We start from the raw sequence: 19583 nt of genomic DNA on the forward strand, positions 1-19583 counted from the left end.
ATAGGTGTCCAGAGGTTAGCAATATATCTGTATTATCGGTGATTCTGCAGATCATCAATAATCAGGTATATATCTGCATTCTTGGTGATACTGCAGATCACCAATAATCAGATTCTCTCTGCGTGCTGACACCAATCGTTACACTCATACATAGATAGAGTCTGGAAATGTGCCCCTCTCCAGGGAATAAGCATAAAAAAGTTCCACAAATTTAGGTACTGACAGTGCCCTTCTCTTCAGATACAATTTGGCAGGAAGACCATCAGGGCCTGGTGTCTTGCCTTTCTTAAAGGAGGATATGGCCATAGAACTTTCTTACCCCAAGATGGGCGCATTCCAGAGCCAACACCACCTCCTCATCCAGTCTTGGGAGGTCTAATTCCTCCAAAAACACCTTTATATGAGTTCCATCTTCCCCCATTCTGCTTGTATACAGATAAGTATAGAAATCAAAACATTCTCTGGTGAGATCTACCGAGATTGTGCAAAACCCACCTGTGCTGGATAATATCCTGGGGATAGCCACCGAGCCTTCACAAGACTTCGACATATACGCCAAAACTTTACTGCATGTTTTGCCATATTCTAAGCGTTTTTGCTTAAAAATGATATCCCTACGTTTTGCTCACCTAAGGAGTGCCAGTCCATGTGACCTCTGGGCTCTAGCCCACCCACCATAAATATTGGCTTTAACCCCCCTGGCGGTCTAAAAAATTCCGCCAGGAGGCAGCGCAGCAGTTTTTTTTTTTTAAATCATGTAGCGAGCCCAGGGCTCGCTACATGATAGCCGCTGCTCAGCGGCATCCCCCCGCCCGCTTCGATCACCTTCGTCGATCTCCGATCAGGAAGATCGGGGCAGGATGATGTCACCGGCGTCGGGACGTCATTGGGAGTCCCGATCCACCCCTCAGCGCTGCCTGGCACTGATTGGCCAGGCAGCGCACGGGGTCTGGGGGGGGGCGGCGTGGCGCGATGGATAGCGGCGATCGAGCGCGGGGCGGCGGCGATCGGTGTGCTGACGCAGCTAGCACAGTGCTAGCTGCGTGCAGCAAAAAAAAATTAAGCAAATCGGCCCAGCAGGGCCTGAGAAAACCTCCTGCGCAGCTTACCCCGAACTACATTCGGGGTTACCGCCAAGGAGGTTAAAGCTGCTGGGGTAAATCACAACTTTACAGAGACTGTAATAAGTAGCTTTAACGTTAGCTCACTGTACCACAGCTAAGATTCGGATATTGTCCTCACAGCAATACTGCACAAAGCACACTTTGCTTTATAATATTCATGAATTATGCATCTATATTGCATTTTTCTGCATGAACACAATACAGGTTGTAGATGACAATGCTTTCCCCAGCACTGTAGCAAGGCCGGCCTGGAGCATCAAAGTTACATGATAAAATACTTGTGGCTGCTTTTTGGTAATGATGACACACTGTTTGCACGCTGATTGTAATATCAAAATTGAAATATTCAAGCTCCATGAAAATGATGAATCCACTTATAATTAAATGGAGACATCATGCTTTATATTAGGCAGTGCCAAGTCATTCTGAACAAATCACTCAATAAAACAAATGTAATAAAAATAACACGTAGCAAGTGTGTGAAATAATTAGGGGGGAATTCTGGTGTCAAAAAGATGTGCAAATAGTCATGAATGCATCCTTTTTCCGTAGTGTTATGCAACCTTAAGAGAACTGAAATGTTTTAGATTTCAGAACATTTCACAATCCTTTGAAACAAACAGATCATCTTTAATCAATCTTTGGAGGTGATGACAAATGCCAATTTGAAAGTATAAATGGAAAAGGTTGCAATGACTGTTCCATCACATCCCAATTATCCTCTCCTGGCTGAAGAAATCAGTGTTTGACATCATGAAGATTGCAGTTGTCTTTCTCTGTGTGTCTGTGAGCTTTTGCTTTGGTAAGTTTTTTCAATATTTCATGTATTTATTGTAATAGACATTAGAACTCCACATATGAATACCTTGCATATCAGTATAAGTGGTGATGTTAAGAAATAACTAATTTAGGTGTTATGTTGATTGAATATATTATTTGACTTCCAAAAAATTGTACATTTTTTTTGCAGGTTCTAGACGTGATGGATTTACTGCCATTGGTGGACATAAACCAGGCAAGTATTTTCATATTTTGCTGTGTTCCTTCATTTGTCTTCTCAGATTCTTTGTCAGTATGATAAAGTCTATTATTGTTTTTAACACATTTAAATAATACACCATAATCATCTAAATAATGCTGTTACGGTAAAACCTTGAGAAATCTGTTTTTCTACCATGTGCAAGCAAGCAACGAGTGTGTAGACATATATAGTACCATGGAATGAAGCTCTCATTGATATACAATTTCTTCGTAACACATAATATAGAGTGGCTATGACTTTAAAAAGAGGACGTCCTTATAAGTAACGTTGTTTAAAGAGGAACTTTTCTGTACTTAACCATGAATAAAATTGTTTTTTTCTTCCTTTTTTACAAAATTATTTTATAATACATTCAATGTTTATCCATCGTAAAATCTTTTCTCACCCTGATTTACATTCTTAAATGTATCAGTGATGCCAGCATCTTTACTGCTGGAAAGGTTAATCCCTGTGGATTCTTTTTCCCCTAGTGAAGTAAACAGGTTTATCCCCTGATCTCCCAGAGTGTTCAAGGGCAGAAGGCTGCGTGCCATAATAACCTAGGATGAACATTATGAGGAGGATGGGGTTACATACCAATTATTATAATAATTTAGTATTTATATAGCGACAACATCTTCTGCAGCGCTGTACATAGTATATATAGTCTTATCACTAACTGTCCCTCGGAGGAGCTCACAATCTAATTCCTACCTACCATAGTCTTATGTCTATGTGTGTATTGTGTAGTGTATGTATTGTAGTCTAGGGTCAATTTTAGGGGGAAGCCAATTAACTTATCCGTATGTTTTTGGGATGTGGGAGGAAACCGGAGTGCCTGGAGGAAACCCGTGTAGACAGGGGGATAACATACAAACTCCTTGCAGATGTTGACCTGGCTGGGATTCGGGACCCAGCGCTGCAAGGCTAGAGCGCAAACCACTAAATACCAATATATAGCAATATATAGATATGATAAACTATTGTTGATACTAATACAAGAATAATTTAAGCAAAAAAAATTGGTATTCTGAATCATTTATAACATTCCACTATACTGTATATCATTGCATTACCACTTTACATTAATTAAATATTCAAAATGTTATTGTGTTTTACTCGAATGAGCACAATGAATTCTGGTAATTTCCTTTGCATTGATTCTGTGTTATATTTTTGCCCTGAGTTTATAAAAAAATAATATTAGTGTTTGCATTTTGAATAATAAAAGTTATTACACTGCATCTGTATAACATTTTTTGTTTTAAAGTGGAACTGCAAGCAGCATTGAAAATACATAAATATAACTAAAACATTCTAGATTAACTGTTTAAATATCAAAATGTATCATTATTTTAGCAACCTCTTAAAAATGTTATTTTTACTTTGGGTCTAATAAACTCTCTCTTCTGCCTCCTTAATTCTGAGCAGATGCAGGATTGTGCAAATTTTGCATGAAAACATATGCAGCTAGAAAATGGACCAATCAAATTCAATGGGTGGATTTAATTGGTCCATTTTTAAGATGCATAAGATCGCATATAAAAATTATTTGCAGCTCATTGAACCTCCCTAGTAAGTAGAGCTAACCCCGTACATTGGAAAAATGTTTATTTCCCATTGAGGAAAGGCAGGAATGAGTTGTTTTGTTAATTTCTCCTATATGTATTAAATACCATGGTTTTCAAAAACAGATTCAATTTATTAACTGTAATTATATTTCCTGAACACAATTTACTTAAAACTGGTGCATATACTGAGTGTAGATATCTAAAACACCCTTCCCCAAACACTCCTCCCTCTCCAGCCCTGAGTTCTTTTACAATTCCAACACTGATTCTCACTCATCTGCACATACTGGTACTACGGACCATGAGAACCTTCCAGTCCTAAGTTCTATTTATTAGACCTCCAATACCGATCCTCACTCATCTTTGCTTGCTTTCAAATGGTGCCATAGTTTGTTATTGCTGCTATGTGGTGACATCTTCTCTATTCATTTCAAAGTCCTTATTTCTCTCTACTTCATATTACAGCAAGCCTTATACCCAGTGGCCTAGGCAGAGCAGCAGCAGGTAGTTAACTAAAGTTCTGGGAGTTTGGATTACACAATATTTGGTGTTGGCAGGATTAAATTAAGAAGAACAGGAATCAAGCATATGAGGGACTGAATAGGGCGTTTTGGATAACAGCACCTTAGAAGTGCCGTTTAATTGAAAACAATGTAAGAATGCTTATAGTTTTTTCTACCAATTACACATTTTAATTTCTTTCTCTCGGAAAAGGTGACAAATCGGAGGTGCCCACTATCCCCAAGGAATGTCTTCAAAAATTGCTCAAGGTAATGTCATAATGTTTACCAGCAAATATAATTATTTTACACCAGTTTAAAAAAAACTTAAGAAAATATATGGGCAAAAGAAAAACATGTTTTCACCAAATGTATTAAAGCCTTCGAAAAAAAAATATTTCATGGATGAAAATATGTGCTAAAGTATATGGGGGTATGAATGCAAAAACACTTTCAGCAACAGCACTGTGTCACTGTCATTGAACATGCGGGAAAACATTTTCAAAACATTTTCAAGTTCTCTTTTTGCAAAAATGCATTTCTTACAAAAAAAATCTATTATACTTATTCAAGAATATAAAGTTAGGGAAAAATACTTTTTTATGCAAAAAAAATGATTTTAGCCAGATTGTCAGCTCATCCCCATTCTTACATCAGTACTGAAAACAAACTATTATAGATAAACGTGTAGGTAACCAACACATTTTAAATTGCTCCTAAAGTGACACTGAAGCAAAAGAAAAAACAACTTATCATATAATGATTTGTATGTGTAAGTACAGATAATAGAACATTTGTAGCAAAGAAAAGAGTCATTTTTATCTTCAGTTATATAGCTTTTTTTATAACATTGCATCATTCTCTGATATTTGCAGTTTACAAACGACATTCGGTATTTTAAACTATGAAACAGAGCAGAGCTAATGACCCTTTGAACTTCCCTGCAGTAACACCTTATCTGAAGTTGTCTTTCACTGTTTCTTTGATGTAAAAGTGCTTCAGAAAAAAAGCTGCTGTCCAAGTTGGGTCAGAGAGCTCAGAGAATCTTTTTTGCATAGGAAACAAGTGAAGTTTCTTAACCACTTCCGGATTTCAGCCTGATCTGTGCTGCGGGGGCTCTTCAGCCCGCAGCACAGATCAGATATCAGGCAGGGCGATCAGACTTCCCCCTTTTTTTCCCCACTAGGGGGATGTCCTGCTGCGGAGGTCTGATCACCGCCGCGCTGCTGTACCTAGCGGGGGGGGGGGGGGGACACTCCTCAAAGCCCCCCTCCGCAGCGCTATTCCTCCCTCTGCCTCCTTCCCTCCCTCCCCTCGTCACTATGGGCTGCGCAGGACGGAAATCCGTCCTGCGCCGCCTCAGATAGGCTGCAGCCTATCAGATGCCGGTGATCCCTGGCCAATCAGAGGCCGGGGATCTCCGATCTCCTCTACGGCGCTACTGCGCAGCAGCGCCGTATGTATGGACAAGGAAATGTCTGCAACACTGGCAAAAAATTATATATGCAAATCAAGTGTGCTAGGACTCAAGAGATAAATGTAGATTAAATGAGAGGAAAGAAAGCCCCCACATTGAGCACCACTTGAAAAAGATACAAGAATACTTTATTCAACAATAAACATCTGATAATGAAAACATGATGAGATTCAACATGATTAATAAAAACAATTAAAGCAAACGGCAAAAGACAATTCCCTGCTGCCAAAGAACAATCATGAATACATATGGCTGGTACAGTGGCTGGATGGTGTACTGGTTAAGGGCTCTGCCTCTGACACGGGAGACCAGGGTTCGAATCTTGGCTCTGCCTGCTCAGTAAGCCAGTAATTCAGTAAGGAGTTCATTGGGCAAGACTCCCTAACACTGCTACTGCCTACTGAGTGCGCTCTAGTGGCTGCCTCGCAAGCGCTTTGAGTCCGACAGGAGAAACAAATATATATATACAAATACTGCCATTATTATATGATAATTAGTGTAATGATCTAGCATCCAATGACAATATATCAATCAAATAATCAAAATGCTGATGAGATCATACCAGCATGGTGGGCATCTAAAAAGAGCCCACCAATACTTGAACCCGGGTTCAGTAACAATGTGTGAAAAGAGGGGGAATAAATCCCAAAGTGCATATAACAAGTGCAAAAATTGCTGTAAACAGTGTCAATAAACAATCAATATATGATAAGTAAGAGCAGCCTAATGGCAAAGTGCATGAGAAAAGGAATGGTGAGTGCTACAAAGAGAAAAATATATACTTATCCTCAGGTAAGAACAGGTCAGATAGGATGCAAATGGCAGGGAAGAGTCGGTATCCCTCCGGACTATCCCGCTAGCTCCGCGGGTGTCACCCCGCTTTAAAGGAGAGAGAAGACACCGCCTGTCTTCTCTCTCCTTCAAGTATATATTTTTCTCTTTGTAGCACTCACCATTCCTTTTCTCATGCACTTTGCCATTAGGCTGCTCTTACTTATCATATATTGATTATTTATTGACACTGTTTACAGCAATTTTTGCACTTGTTATATGCACTTTGGGATTTATTCCCCCTCTTTTCACACATTGTTACTGAACCCGGGTTCAAGTATTGGTGGGCTCTTTTTAGATGCCCACCATGCTGGTAGGATCTCATCAGCATTTTGATTATTTGATTGATATATTGTCATTGGATGCTAGATCATTACGCTTATTATCATATGTATTCATGATTGTTCTTTGGCAGCAGGGAATTGTCTTTTGCCGTTTGTTTTGTTTTTATTAATCATGTTGAATCTCATCATGTTTTCATTATCAGATGTTTATTGTTGAATAAAGTATTTTTGTATCTTTTTCAAGTGGTGCTCAAAGTGGGGGCTTTCTTTCCTCTCATTTAATCTACAGCACTGTATGTATGTAAACAGCGGGGAAGATCTTCCCCGCATGTTTACATTTACCCTGCGAGCCGCGATCGGAGACACCCTCCGTGAACTGACATGGAACGAGCGGCCGTTTCCATGGAAACCGCTTCAGGATTAGGGGGCATACTTATGCGTACGCAGAATCCTGAAGTGGTTAAAGGACAACTGTAGTGAGAGGTATATGGACGCTGCCATGTTTATTTTCTTTGAAGCAACACCAGTTGCCTGGCTGTCCTACTGATCCTCTGTCTCTAATACATTTAGCCATAGACACTGAATAAGCATACAGCAGATCAGGTGTTTCTGAAATTTTTGTCATATCTGACAAAATTAGCTGCATGCTTGTTTCTGCTGTTATTCAGACTCTTCTGCAGCCAAACAGACTAGCAAGGCTGCCAGGCAACTGGTTTTGGTTAAAATGAAATATGGCAGCCTCCATATACCTCTCACTACAGTTGTCATTTAACTCTTCTTGTGCCTGAAACAATATGAGACTGATAGCTTTGCTTCTAATGTTCTATTTCTTGGCTGTACTACACATACAATTCATCATCTCATAAGTTTATTTTCACTTCAGATTCCAGAGACAAACTTCATTAAAAGATTTATACATACCCCATCCTCACAGATCGCTCCCACGCTGCCATCCTACGTCTTCTCCCTCTTCTGCAGCGGGTCCATTAATTTCGGTAGTCGCAGACAGTCTGACACCAGCACAGTGTGCTCTCTCCGGCGGAGATTAGTACTGTGCAGGCGCAGTACTATTCTCCACCAGAGGGAGACGGCGGGAGCGCACTGTGCTTACTCAGACTGGCCGCTACTGGCCGGACAAATGGAACCCGGTGCAGAAGAGGGAGAAGACTGAGGACGGTGGCATGGCAGCGATCCCATTCCCCAGGTATGTATACATTTTTTAATTAAGTTCTTCTCTGGTAAACTTTAAAGAACTCCAGATAACGCAGATACATTTCTTAGACCTCAAAATTGTAACTAGGGATGCTCGCTAAACCTCTCAAACGGAAATCCGCGGAAATTTTATTATTTCCGCGGAATTTTCCGGAATAACACAAAAATTCCTAAAGCTGGCCTAAAGCTGGCCTAGCATGTACCATTATGATCAATTCAATAGAAAAAGTAGCATGATTAAGGATTTGTACTTTTTTAAAAGCCAACTTACATACCTTAGCCAGGATTTGAACCCAGGTCTCAGTGTGTAGTAGGTATTTGTCTTACCCCCTAGACCACCAACCACACTACATGCTAAAGCTCAAAGTCTACACTATTGTCAAGTAAAACACCAACATATTATGCAGCAATCAGCAGTAAATGAGGAATTGAATGACACAGGCGGGTGATCTGCAAACAAACCTGAATGGAAAAATATGGGTTTAATTGTTCCAGCACACACATTAAAGACATCTGATTGTCTCAGCCGACGATCGTTTCAGGACCTATCTATTCCCCTTTGTCTAGACATAGGCAGGTAAAATGATCTTTGGCTGAGACAGTCAGGTGGGTTTCATGTAAGTGCTCAGGGGTGTAACAAAAGACGCAGCCACAGGGAGCCCAGAAGCTGCAGGGGGCCCCATTGAGGGGAGAAGTTTATTTACCTAGTCATGAGAGACTGACAACTAAGATCACAGAGAGAAAAAGTATAATTGTTCTTATGACTGCATCTGTTCAGCCACTGATAATGAATCATACAAAGTTATGTAGACAATGATTTGTAGATAGTCCCTATTCAGTGTTCAGCATGGGCTTGTGTACAGTGCCCAGCCCCCACCCTCTTTTCCCCTCCAAGTGCTCTGTACTGTAGTGATGCTGGAGAAGTCTGCAGAGCCAATTCTGCTCCATTAGAGATTGACAGAATGAGCGTAATAAGCTGGGGCTGGGAGCAAACTTGTCTGGGTTTTCTGTATGCGTTTTCTGCACACCATGTATGTCTGTATGTGGGAAACCATGCACGTTGTATCACAGAAGCGAATGCAATTGATAGAGAAAATGTCTGCAGTGCTTCACTGCTGTCTCTTTTTCTCCATAGGGAAAACACATTCAAGTGTGCACTAGCCAATTGAATAACATTGTTTCTCTGTTTACCTGTGCAGAAAGTGGGGGAGGGGCCCCATCTAACGTTTCACAGGGGGGCCCATAATTTCTAGTTATGCCTCTGTGTGTGCTGGAACAATAAAAGCTATATTGCTCCATACAAGTCTGTGTGTGGATTCCTCCTTTTCATTGTCAGGCACCAGGGAAAGCCGTGACGAGGGAGAGAGGGCATTGCTTATCTTGTCAAGGCACCTGAAGCAGGTGAGACACACACCATTGCTTCCACTGCGCAGGACACTCTGCCAGCTGGGACTAGTGAGCACAGAATAGGGAAGTCCCATCGTCAACATTCGTATTGGTGTTTGTTTGCTTTTTTTAAATCGGGGGCCCATAGTTGGACCATAAGATGCACTGACTGATAAGTGCACCTTATGATCCAAAAAATACACTAAATCCTGTGAGAAGATGGGGATCTGTGAAGTAGTGCAGCAAATAGATTTTTATTTTAATTTTTGCAAAGTGTGCAATTTTTATAAAAAAATATATATATATAAATAGCTTTGTATTAAATGCATATAAACTACTACTAGAGATTTGAGTTTATTGCTTTCACCTGCTTATCTAAAAGACAACAGCCTGGCTGCCTTTTGTAACATTTGCTGGCCTGATTACAACTGTACTTCATACATTCAAAGTTGTACAATATTCCGAACAGAATTCTAAGATTAACTTTATATTATTTACAGGTAAACCTCCCAGAAACACTTGAGGCGCTGAAGGATTTGCTGTGTTTGTACAAGCAAGGAGAGGTACGTCTATGCACTCTGTGATGTACGTTTTTCACTCATTTGCCTTTGCATCTATCACCACATCTAGTCAATCCAGAAGAAACGTACATATGCTTTCAAAAACACTTGAGATAAATAACAATGTCCAATGTATTCTTACAAAGCAATACAGATGCATTCCAGGCACCGGCATCTTGAAAAATGATATGCTGAATTAGTACTCAAGAGAGCTGTCAGTTACAAACTACATGAATTTCAAGTCCAAGTAGATGAAAACTCCACACTCGGTTTAAGTTTCGAGTCAAACTATAGTACTGCTCTTCACTTGTCAAACCTTAGCATAATATTGCTTCTTAAATAGCTAAAATGCAATAAACACGCACAAAAGAATATGGTATGAGTAACACTGTGCATTGATCTCTGCAGCTAAGCAGTATGACACAGACAAAACCATTATTCATGACAATGCTCAATTTATAGCTAACAGATCAGGTTGTCATTCTGCACTCTCCTACTGTAGTCAGCCTTACACTGTAAAGGTACATACAGTACATTTGCTAATTAGTGTCACGTGAGGGTGAAAATCTAGTACAAGTAGAAACACTGGTTTCTTACCAAACATATGAATTAGGAATTGTTGTTTGTAGAGGTTAGAAAACATGCTAAAAGCTTTACAAATGAAATCTACTTTTTCCCCTAGAAAACAGGCAACGAAGAACTGATCAAAGAATTCTTAGAAAAGTTGCATCAGGCTCTGGTAAGTGGTTTTGGACATTGGCCCATATGCAATTATTTTTTTCACCGGAGTTATCTCCTAGGAGATAATTTTGATCTTCTCTGTAAACTCAATTTTCAGCATTGTACAATTGAAAAAGTACCCAAAAGTTGGTGAAAAAGAACTATCAAATTTATTTTAAGTGTTTTCTTGCTTGCTGGTGACTTAAAAGGCATTTTATGATAAGTTGTAAAAATATCACCTAGGAGAAAACTCAGGAGAAAACGGGAATTGCATATGGCCCGGAGTTTCTTGGAGTAAGTGTGATCAAATGTATTAACTAACGCAAGTGTTATACAAAGCAATTTTTCAAAAACTCACTGCGTATCATTGTTGGGCATGCTGAAAATGGGTCAAAGATGCCTATTTGCGCAAGAAGCAACAATGTTTGTGGGCCTCATACAAGCTGTGTCTTTCATGCATGCCATTACCTTCTTTGTTGGTAGGACTCAAGTGTTTCATGCTAGCAATGTTTTTGGATTTCTTCATTTTCTTTGAAATATGGGAAACAAACAAGTTTAAATTATTGAAATTATGTGTGTGATGTTAATTGCTGAAGATTCCTTGCATAGAAAATGCAAGGTAAAAACCCTTGAGTAGCTACAGCCTAAACCCTTTACTAAGCAGCACACACTATGCCCGATCCAATTCACTTTTGGCCTAAGTTTTCTCCTCAAAATGTATTTTTCCGCAAGCAAGATTATACTCAGAATAATTTTGACAGTACTTTTTAACCTACAGTAGTTGTTGGCACTTTTCAATTGCAGAAGGGTGAAAAGTTATTTTAACCACTTCGCATCCAGACCTTGTTTTCCCCTTATTGACCAGAGCAGTTTTGACGCTTTAGCGGTGTCCCATTTTAATCAGCAATAACTTCATCTGTACTCGTGCCACTTAAATGATCTATATATCGTTTTTTTCAAGACAAACTAAGCTTTCATTAGGGGGTATTTGGTACGAAGTAAAATGTTTCTTTCCATGCATTTTAATGGGACAAAGTGGGAAAATTAAAAAAAATGCATTATTTCTAAATGTTGACCAATTTCTATTTGGAAATAAAAAGAGCGATTGACATAAAAACTGTGCAGCCAGTTAAAGTTGCCCCAGTATAGATATCCAGATGTGTCCCCCGTATCACCGCCTCCCCCAGTATAGCCAGATGTGGCCCCAATATAAGCCCCCCTAGCATAGCCACATATGTCCCCTGCGTTTGCCAGCCCCAGAATAGATTGACAGACGCACCCCCAGGAATAGTGCCCCTCTTTATAGCCATATGTGTCCCTGGATCAGGATTACCCCCATTATGGCCAGATGTACCCCCAGGATTAGTACTGCCCCCCATTATAGCCAAATGTGCCCCCAGTATATGATTATTGCCCCCCCCAGGTGCCCAGATGCACCAAATTAGTAAATCCCCCCTCCCCTTAGTCAATTAGATGCCCCCCAGCAAACATGAACCCCTCCTTTTACATATCCTGCCCCCCCCCCCCAGAATCGATAGCCAGATGCCCCCCCCCCCATAAGGGCAGCCCCCTCCATGCACAAATCATAAAAAAAATCCACCATCAAGCAGCATCACTCACCTTACCTCGTTCCTGCGACTATCCTGAAGCCCGATCCTCTGTTCTCCACTCTGGAGTCAGCCGCATATTGCCGGTAACCCGGGTCCCGGCTTGATGACGTCATTAAGCCGGGACCCGGGTTTCTGGCAATATGCGGCTGACTGCAGAGCAGGGATCGGAGGCTCGGGCTTCAGGATAGTCGCAGGAACGAGGTAAGGTGAATGAGGCTGCTTGCTGGTTGATTTTTTTTTACTATTTGTGTGCCGAGGGGGACAGATGAAGGATCGCTGCAGTTCACTACTGCAGCGATCGTTCATGGGAGGGGGGTGGACTAATTGGCCAAAAGGGAACATGTTCCCTTCCACCAATTAGTATTGCAGCTGACAGTGCCGGAGGGTGCGCTCTGAAGCGCACCCGATCGTGCACAGCAGGGCTGCAAGGAGGTCAGTATATCTACGTGGCTGTGGCTTGGAGGGTGTCACAGCTGATGTAGATATACTGTAGTGGTGGGGAAAGTGGTTAAACAACAGATTAAAATGATCTTCAAGGAGAAATCTTTGGAGAAGAAGTGAATTGGATCGGACCCAGTGGTTAATTAAACCTGTCCTCTAGATCTGACAGAATGCACAGGTTTTATCATATCACTTTCATACCATTAAGGACTGGTGCACATTAACCCATTCAGGTTCCGTCATTTTCACGTGAGAAATGTTCACCTCCCATTCATTAGCCTATAACTTTATCACTACTTATCACAATGCACTGATCTATATCTTGTTTTTTCCGCCACCAATTAGGCTTTCTTTGGGGGGTACATTTTGCTAAGAGCCACTTTACTGTAAATGCATTTTAACAGGAAGAATAAGAAAAAAATGGAAACATTCATTATTTCTCAGTTTTCAGCCATTATAGTTTTAAAATAATACATGCCTCCATAATTAAAACTCACGTATTGTATTTGCCCATATGTCCCGGTTATTACACCGTTAAAATTATGTCCCTATCACAATGTATGGCGACAATATTTTATTTGGAAATAAAGGTGCATTTTTACCATTTTGCTTCTATCACTATTTACAAGTTTAAAATAAAAAAAATATAGAAATATTTCATCTTTACATTGATATTTAAAAAGTTTAGACCCTTAGGTAAATATTTACATGTTTTTTTTTTTTTTTTTATTGTAATGGTTTTTTTTTTTATACTAAACATTTTATTTGGGTACTTTTGGGAGGGTGGGAGGTAAACAATAGATTTATAATGTAAATGTGTGTTAATTCTTGTTTTTTTTTTTTTCAGGTGTAGTATTACTTTTTGGCCACAAGATGGCCATGAGTTTGTTTACATGACGTCACTCTAAGCGTACCACGAGCTTAGAGTGACGCATCGGGAAGGAGACGGCCAGAAAAAGCTCAGCTTCCGAGAGAAGCTGTCGCTTTTTCAGCGGGGGAGAGGAATCAGTGATCGGGCTCCATAGCCCGATACATTGATTCCTTGGCTACCGAATCCGCGGCCGGGAGTGCGCGTGCACGATCGGCCGCGGGGGCGCGCGGTAGCGCGCATGGTTCCTGGACGTAGAAACTACGTCCAGGAACCAAAATAGGTTAACAGGGCTTTTAACCACTTGAGGACCGTGGTTATAAACCCCCCTAGTGACCAGGCAATTATTTACTAATTGGGCCACTGCAGCTTTTTGGCCTAACCGCAGGGTCGCACAACTCGGCACACAAGTGATTACTCCCCACCTCCTTTTCTCGCCACCAACAGAGCTCTCCGATGGTGGGGTCTGATTGCTCCCCAGTTGTTTTTTTTTTTTTTATAAATATTTATTTTATTAATTTTTGAATACATTTTACCTTTTTATTTATTTTATATCCCTCCCTCCTTCCCTCCGCGAGCCAATCAGCGTGATCGGCTGTCATAGGCTTCAGCCTATGAAAGCCAATCATTTTTGTGCCTGCCAGGGGGACAGCTGTGTCACACGGCTGTCCCCAGTACAGCGCTGCTGTAGATCGCAGAGCTGTACAATGTTTCTAGACAGCGATTTTGCCGTCTAACAGTCCAGAGTGGCGATAGCTGCTGGGAGACTGAAGGCAGAGCGGAGGTTCGCCTTCCAAGTGGAGATGCGTGCACATTGGCGCATGATCTCCTGCTAGCCCCATTCCCAGTCATTCACGCCAATTGGTGTGGACTAATCCTGGGGCTGCCGCCGCGTTCCTGCCAATTGGCGTGGAGCAGTCGGCAAGTAGTTAAAGTGCCAGAGGTTTGAAAAGCTCTTGCTAATGTAATGCTTGTGTTTTGTTTATTTTTTTGTTTTTCAGTTTTGTTTGTTATTTTTTGTTTGTTATTTTTTGTTTTTTAGTGTTTTGTTTATTTTTTGTTTTTCAAATATAACACTGTTCAAGTCAGAACATATTCATAGCATTACATTAGCAGGAGCTTTTCAAATCTCTAGTGCTTTAAAAGCACTGGTAGTGTGAACCAGCCTAAAACAAATGTTCAGTTGATTTTTTTTTTATGTGCTTCAGACTGGCATGGTTAACATGTCATTTCTTTATTTTATTTTATTTTTTTAGATTAGGGCAGGCTGCACCGTTGATGAAATCCTGAGTCTGGAAGAATTCCTGGTAAATAAAATGTGTCCTATACATGAAAAAAAAAAATGATGCTATGAAACATTTTAAAGTTAATAGCTGGATATATTTCAGTGTTGAATGCAATAACAAATGGAATATTGCAATACTGGTCCATGCTTAATGGATGCAGTATCTGAAACAACTGCATTTTACAGCTGAGAATTTTTTTTCCACAATAATGCCTTTTGTACATCATCTTATTATCTTATGGGAGACACTTACGTAATTTCTCGTCAAAAAATGACTTGCTGGTTGAAGTCAAAATTTGCTAGGGGTATGAATAATTATGGGCAGCACAGTACAATAGTGTTAGATGTATACTTCATTAATGTTTTGTTGTTGTTGTTTTTCTTTAACTAATGTCTAGGAAAAAGTTACAGACAAAGTTGGTGAAGTGGCAAAGAAGCTTGTGGATCAGATTTTGAAATTAGTGGTAAGGTATTCTAGGCATTTAAAGGGTATTATAAGGTGATTAAATAGGTATTATAATAGTGATGGTAAACAGATTGGATGATTGACAATCTATCATTCACTGTTTTCTAGGATGAACTGGAACTCCTAGGAACACTCTCAGGTCTCTTATGTGGTGTACTGGTAAGCTTTACAAGTGTAACACTTTTGTTAATTATCTTTGAAAATAAATCAATGTTAACTATGTTCCTTGGAACCTTATACTTATTTATGCTACAGTGCTATAGCCATTTTATTTACACCTATACTGCATCTCACCTACTAAACTTTACTCCTTCTCAATCTTTATAAGCAGAGTCCTCATTGAATATCACTCCGCCACTGACTGCCACCTCTTTACATCACTCCATCCATGTTATAAGCACTTTACACCTTTACTTTAGCAGCTCATGACTGTCAAAGTGGAGGAAGGCTTCCAAGAACCAAAAAAGAAAAAAAAAAAAAAAAAAAAGCTTCCATGAAATAACGTCCTTCACTCTTGTCTCATTGTTAACTTCTTAGGGACCAACGCAGTACAAATCTACGTCGGGCGGGTGGCGCTGCGGTTCTGACCGGACGTAAACTCTACGTCCCATTCACCGCGCGCCCCCGCCAGTTCCCACCGCTCTGCCCCTGCCGCAATGTGCTGCTCTGCCGCCTCTATGACGGCAGAGCACTGTGAGCCGGGCAGGAGCAGTTTTCATTGGCTCCTGGCCCTGTCATTACTGTAAGCCAATCCCATTTGCTTACATTGAGTGGCAGGGTCAGGAGTCAATGAAAGCGGCTCCTGACCGGCGCACAGCGCTCTGCCGTTATAGAGACGGCAGAGAGAGCAGCCTACAGCGGGGACAGAGCGGTGTGACTGGCGGGAGCGACGGATTATTGCGGCGATTCATTGGTATGCAGCGTTTTAGCATACCAGCAGCCTCTGGTCCTTAAAGGGAACCTTAATTGGCGGGGAAAAATAAATTCACTTCATGCGGACGCGCTTTACGGCTCTTTACGACGAGGAATGCGGAAGAAGAGGACGCTTTGCCCGAGGACGACTGGCAGTCGTCCGAAAACGAAACTTAGCGGCGGAGGGAGACCGGAGGGCACCGAAGGACCGGCGCGGGCACAGGACGGCTGCAGGAGGCTTGGGAAAGCCCCCAGGTAAGTGAATTTATTTTTCCCCGCCAGTTAAGGTTCCCTTTAAGGGGGCAGAGGCTGCTGGTATTGAAGTGGTTAAAGGACATTATTATTATTATTATTATTATTATTATTATTTTAAATAGTGCCAACATCTTCCATTGCACTGCTCATAGTGCAAGCCAAATATTGTGGAACATATATACATGAGAAGTTCAAGACACTGTACGATCACAACAATCCAGCAACACAAGTATAAATACATACATAGGTAATGCGTGTATGAGACATCAATAGAATTGGTACACATATTATAAATTATGACAAAATAATAAGAGGTGGTCCATCTTGCCCTTGTTAACTTACAATCTAGTGAGATCAGGCTGAAATGTATGAACTAGACTGTGAAATTTTCACTTCTATTGATTTTCTCAGTGTGTACATTGGCTTAGATTTGCCCAGCACCACTCCCAATTTCCAGTTTATCTAGCAATCCCCTTCCTCCCTGTACTAATAGTTTTGTCTTTCATACATTTTGTAGGGAGAACCACTTGGAAACCTGGCAGACATACTGGTAATAAATATTTACTTAACTGATTAAATGTGTTGATTTGTTACAAATCTTACACAGACAACAACTGAACCATTTGAAAGTATGTTAAAGGGAAGGTCTGGGGTGATTAAAAAAACATAATTTACTTACCTCAGGCTTTCTCCAGCCCCTTGCAGCTGTCCTGTGCCTTCGTTGCAGCTCTGGTGGCTACCAGTCCTCTGCGGTGCAGATGCCGACCTTGCCAGGTTGGCATCTACCTGCGCTTCAGCATGTGGCTCATGGAGTCACATTGATATCATCCTGACTGTACTGGCCAGGTGCAAAAATACTGCACCTGCGCAGTACAGTCTTGATGACGTCAGCACGACTACGTGAGCCACATGCTGAAGCGCAAATAGGCCTCCTGTACCGGAGGGGATCCTGGGCCACCGGCAAGAAGCGGAGCTGTGGCGAGGGCACAGGATGGCTGCAAGGGGCTGGAGGAAGCTTGAGGTAAGTAGATTTTGGTTTTTTAATCACCTCAGACATTCTCTTCAAGGAGCCTACGAGATGACACTATTTGCACTGCAATGTTGATTCCCCCATAATTTTCCAGTTAATTAACCATTTTTTAAATGCTGGAAAATGTCATCATTATGACACATTACAATAAATAGCACATGCATGACTACACTAGACTTGGTAGGATCTGAAAATCTGCATTGAAAGGATAACTTTCAAATTGTCTAACTAACTAAATTTTTATAATTTTAAAACATGTCGCAATCTACAGAATAAAATGCAAGTATATATGAAATCCAGCCTTTTAACACGTTCTTCTGATTTATCCATAAGGGCGGCTTAGGTGGTGGAAAAGGAGCCAGCGGTGGTCTTTTGGGTGGCTTATTGGGATGAAAACCTCTTCAGCGGTGTAAGTGAATTAGTTTTTTTGTGTGTTCATGTGCTTGTTTGCTTTGTGATTGTACCAAATGTGCTACATTTGTTAATTTCAACAGCAACATGTATTCTCACTCAATGTAATCATTCTATCTTTTGCTGGATCCACACCACACAATTTTTCGTACAATTGACATGCCCGATCGATTATTTCCAGCATGTTCAATCTAAGGATCGATTGATTTCATAAGTGATTTTATGAGCGATTTCCATAGAAATGAACGGAAATCACTCATAACATTGATTGATCCTTAGTTCGGGCATGCTGGAAATAATCGATCAGGCATGTAAATCGACCGAAAAATTGTATGGTGGGGATCCAGCATTACACTGATTCAAATACTGCCTCTAGCAATCATACTAATTTCTAAATAGTCATTGCCCAACAACTGTTACATTATAGTGCAAGATGAGTTTTATTCTAATTTACCACTGTGTTTTCTTTTACAGGCATCAGGTCAAAGCAAACACGGTGAACAATGAATTAAGAAATGATTTTATACTATTTTAACCAATTGTGAATGATTGCTTAATTCAGTTTTAATAAATGTATGTTTATCATAAATATCTTGCTTTGTATTTCTCTATTTAGTGTGCATTGAGTGTCAGACTTCAAAAATTCAACTATCACAGTATAATTAATAATAAAGCTAGGAACTCCATCTTTCTTAAAATGACAGTACTACTATACTTTAGATTCCCCACCAAATGCCAACATATTCTGCAGTGCTATATAATTAGCACATAACTATGCATATCAAATTGTGTCCTTGAAGAAGCTTACAGTAAAGAGCCATGTTTATTAAATCTGAAATTCAGTGATGTAGCTTAAAGGACTTACGAGCCCAAATAGGTAAAAAAAAGAGAAGTTCCTTAATCACTTTTAAATGCACGGAGGACGCCATCCGCGCCCTCCGTGCAGTTCCGCCGGGTCCCCGCAGTGTGATAGCCCCCCGTGCCACTCCCGACCCCACGGACGGGGTCAAGCTCCTATTTCTCTCCTAAGATGGCCGCCAGAGCTGGCCGCGGCTGCGCAGTCCGCATACACGTTAGTGCGGCTGCGCAGCTTTAGGGCCCCCCCATCTACGCACAGTAGCGTGGATTGGGGAGGGGAGGACCTAGAGCTGCCTAGAGCTGCGCAGCCGCACTAACGTGTATGCAGACTACGCAGCCACAGCCAGCTCCGGCGGCCATCTTAGGAGAGGAATGGGTGCTCGACCCCGTCCGTGGGGTCAGGAGCGGCACGGGGGGCTATCACACTGCGGGGACCCGGCGGAACTGCACAGAGGGCGCGGATGGCGTCCTCCGTGCATTTAAAAGTGATTAAGGTACTTCTCTTGTTTTACCTATTTGGGCTCGTAAGTCCTTTAAGTGAAGCAGGTAGTTTTGGGGCTGGTGGATGACTGGTAAAATGGGCTTTGCAATAGCCCAAAATGGTCATTTGAGTGCTGGTAGCACCCTATAGTTATTATGATTAGAAGGTGTGAATATTGGTAGAGGGAGTTTTTAGTGGAGCTGATGCCTATATTGGTGGAGATTATGGCACAGGAAGTAGGATATGGCTGGGCATCATTAGAGGGAAAGTTCAAGTGAGA

At 41.1% G+C, this 19583-nt stretch overlaps 1 protein-coding gene across 1 annotated transcript; it reads left to right on the forward strand.

The window, feature by feature from the left end:
• Window positions 1-1824: 1824 nt before the first annotated feature.
• LOC137561543 (ranaspumin-like) lies at window positions 1825-18553 on the forward strand. The gene is made up of 11 exons (XM_068272858.1): window positions 1825-1926; window positions 2095-2139; window positions 4431-4486; window positions 9907-9969; window positions 10649-10705; window positions 14862-14912; window positions 15289-15354; window positions 15465-15515; window positions 17041-17073; window positions 17887-17962; window positions 18439-18553. The coding sequence occupies exons 1-10, from the start codon at window positions 1878-1880 to the stop codon at window positions 17944-17946; spliced, it is 531 nt and encodes a 176-aa protein (XP_068128959.1). The 5' UTR covers window positions 1825-1877; the 3' UTR covers window positions 17947-17962; window positions 18439-18553.
• Window positions 18554-19583: the final 1030 nt, after the last annotated feature.

This window comes from Hyperolius riggenbachi, chromosome 3, assembly GCF_040937935.1.
Source record: "Hyperolius riggenbachi isolate aHypRig1 chromosome 3, aHypRig1.pri, whole genome shotgun sequence".
Classification (NCBI taxonomy): domain Eukaryota; kingdom Metazoa; phylum Chordata; class Amphibia; order Anura; family Hyperoliidae; genus Hyperolius; species Hyperolius riggenbachi.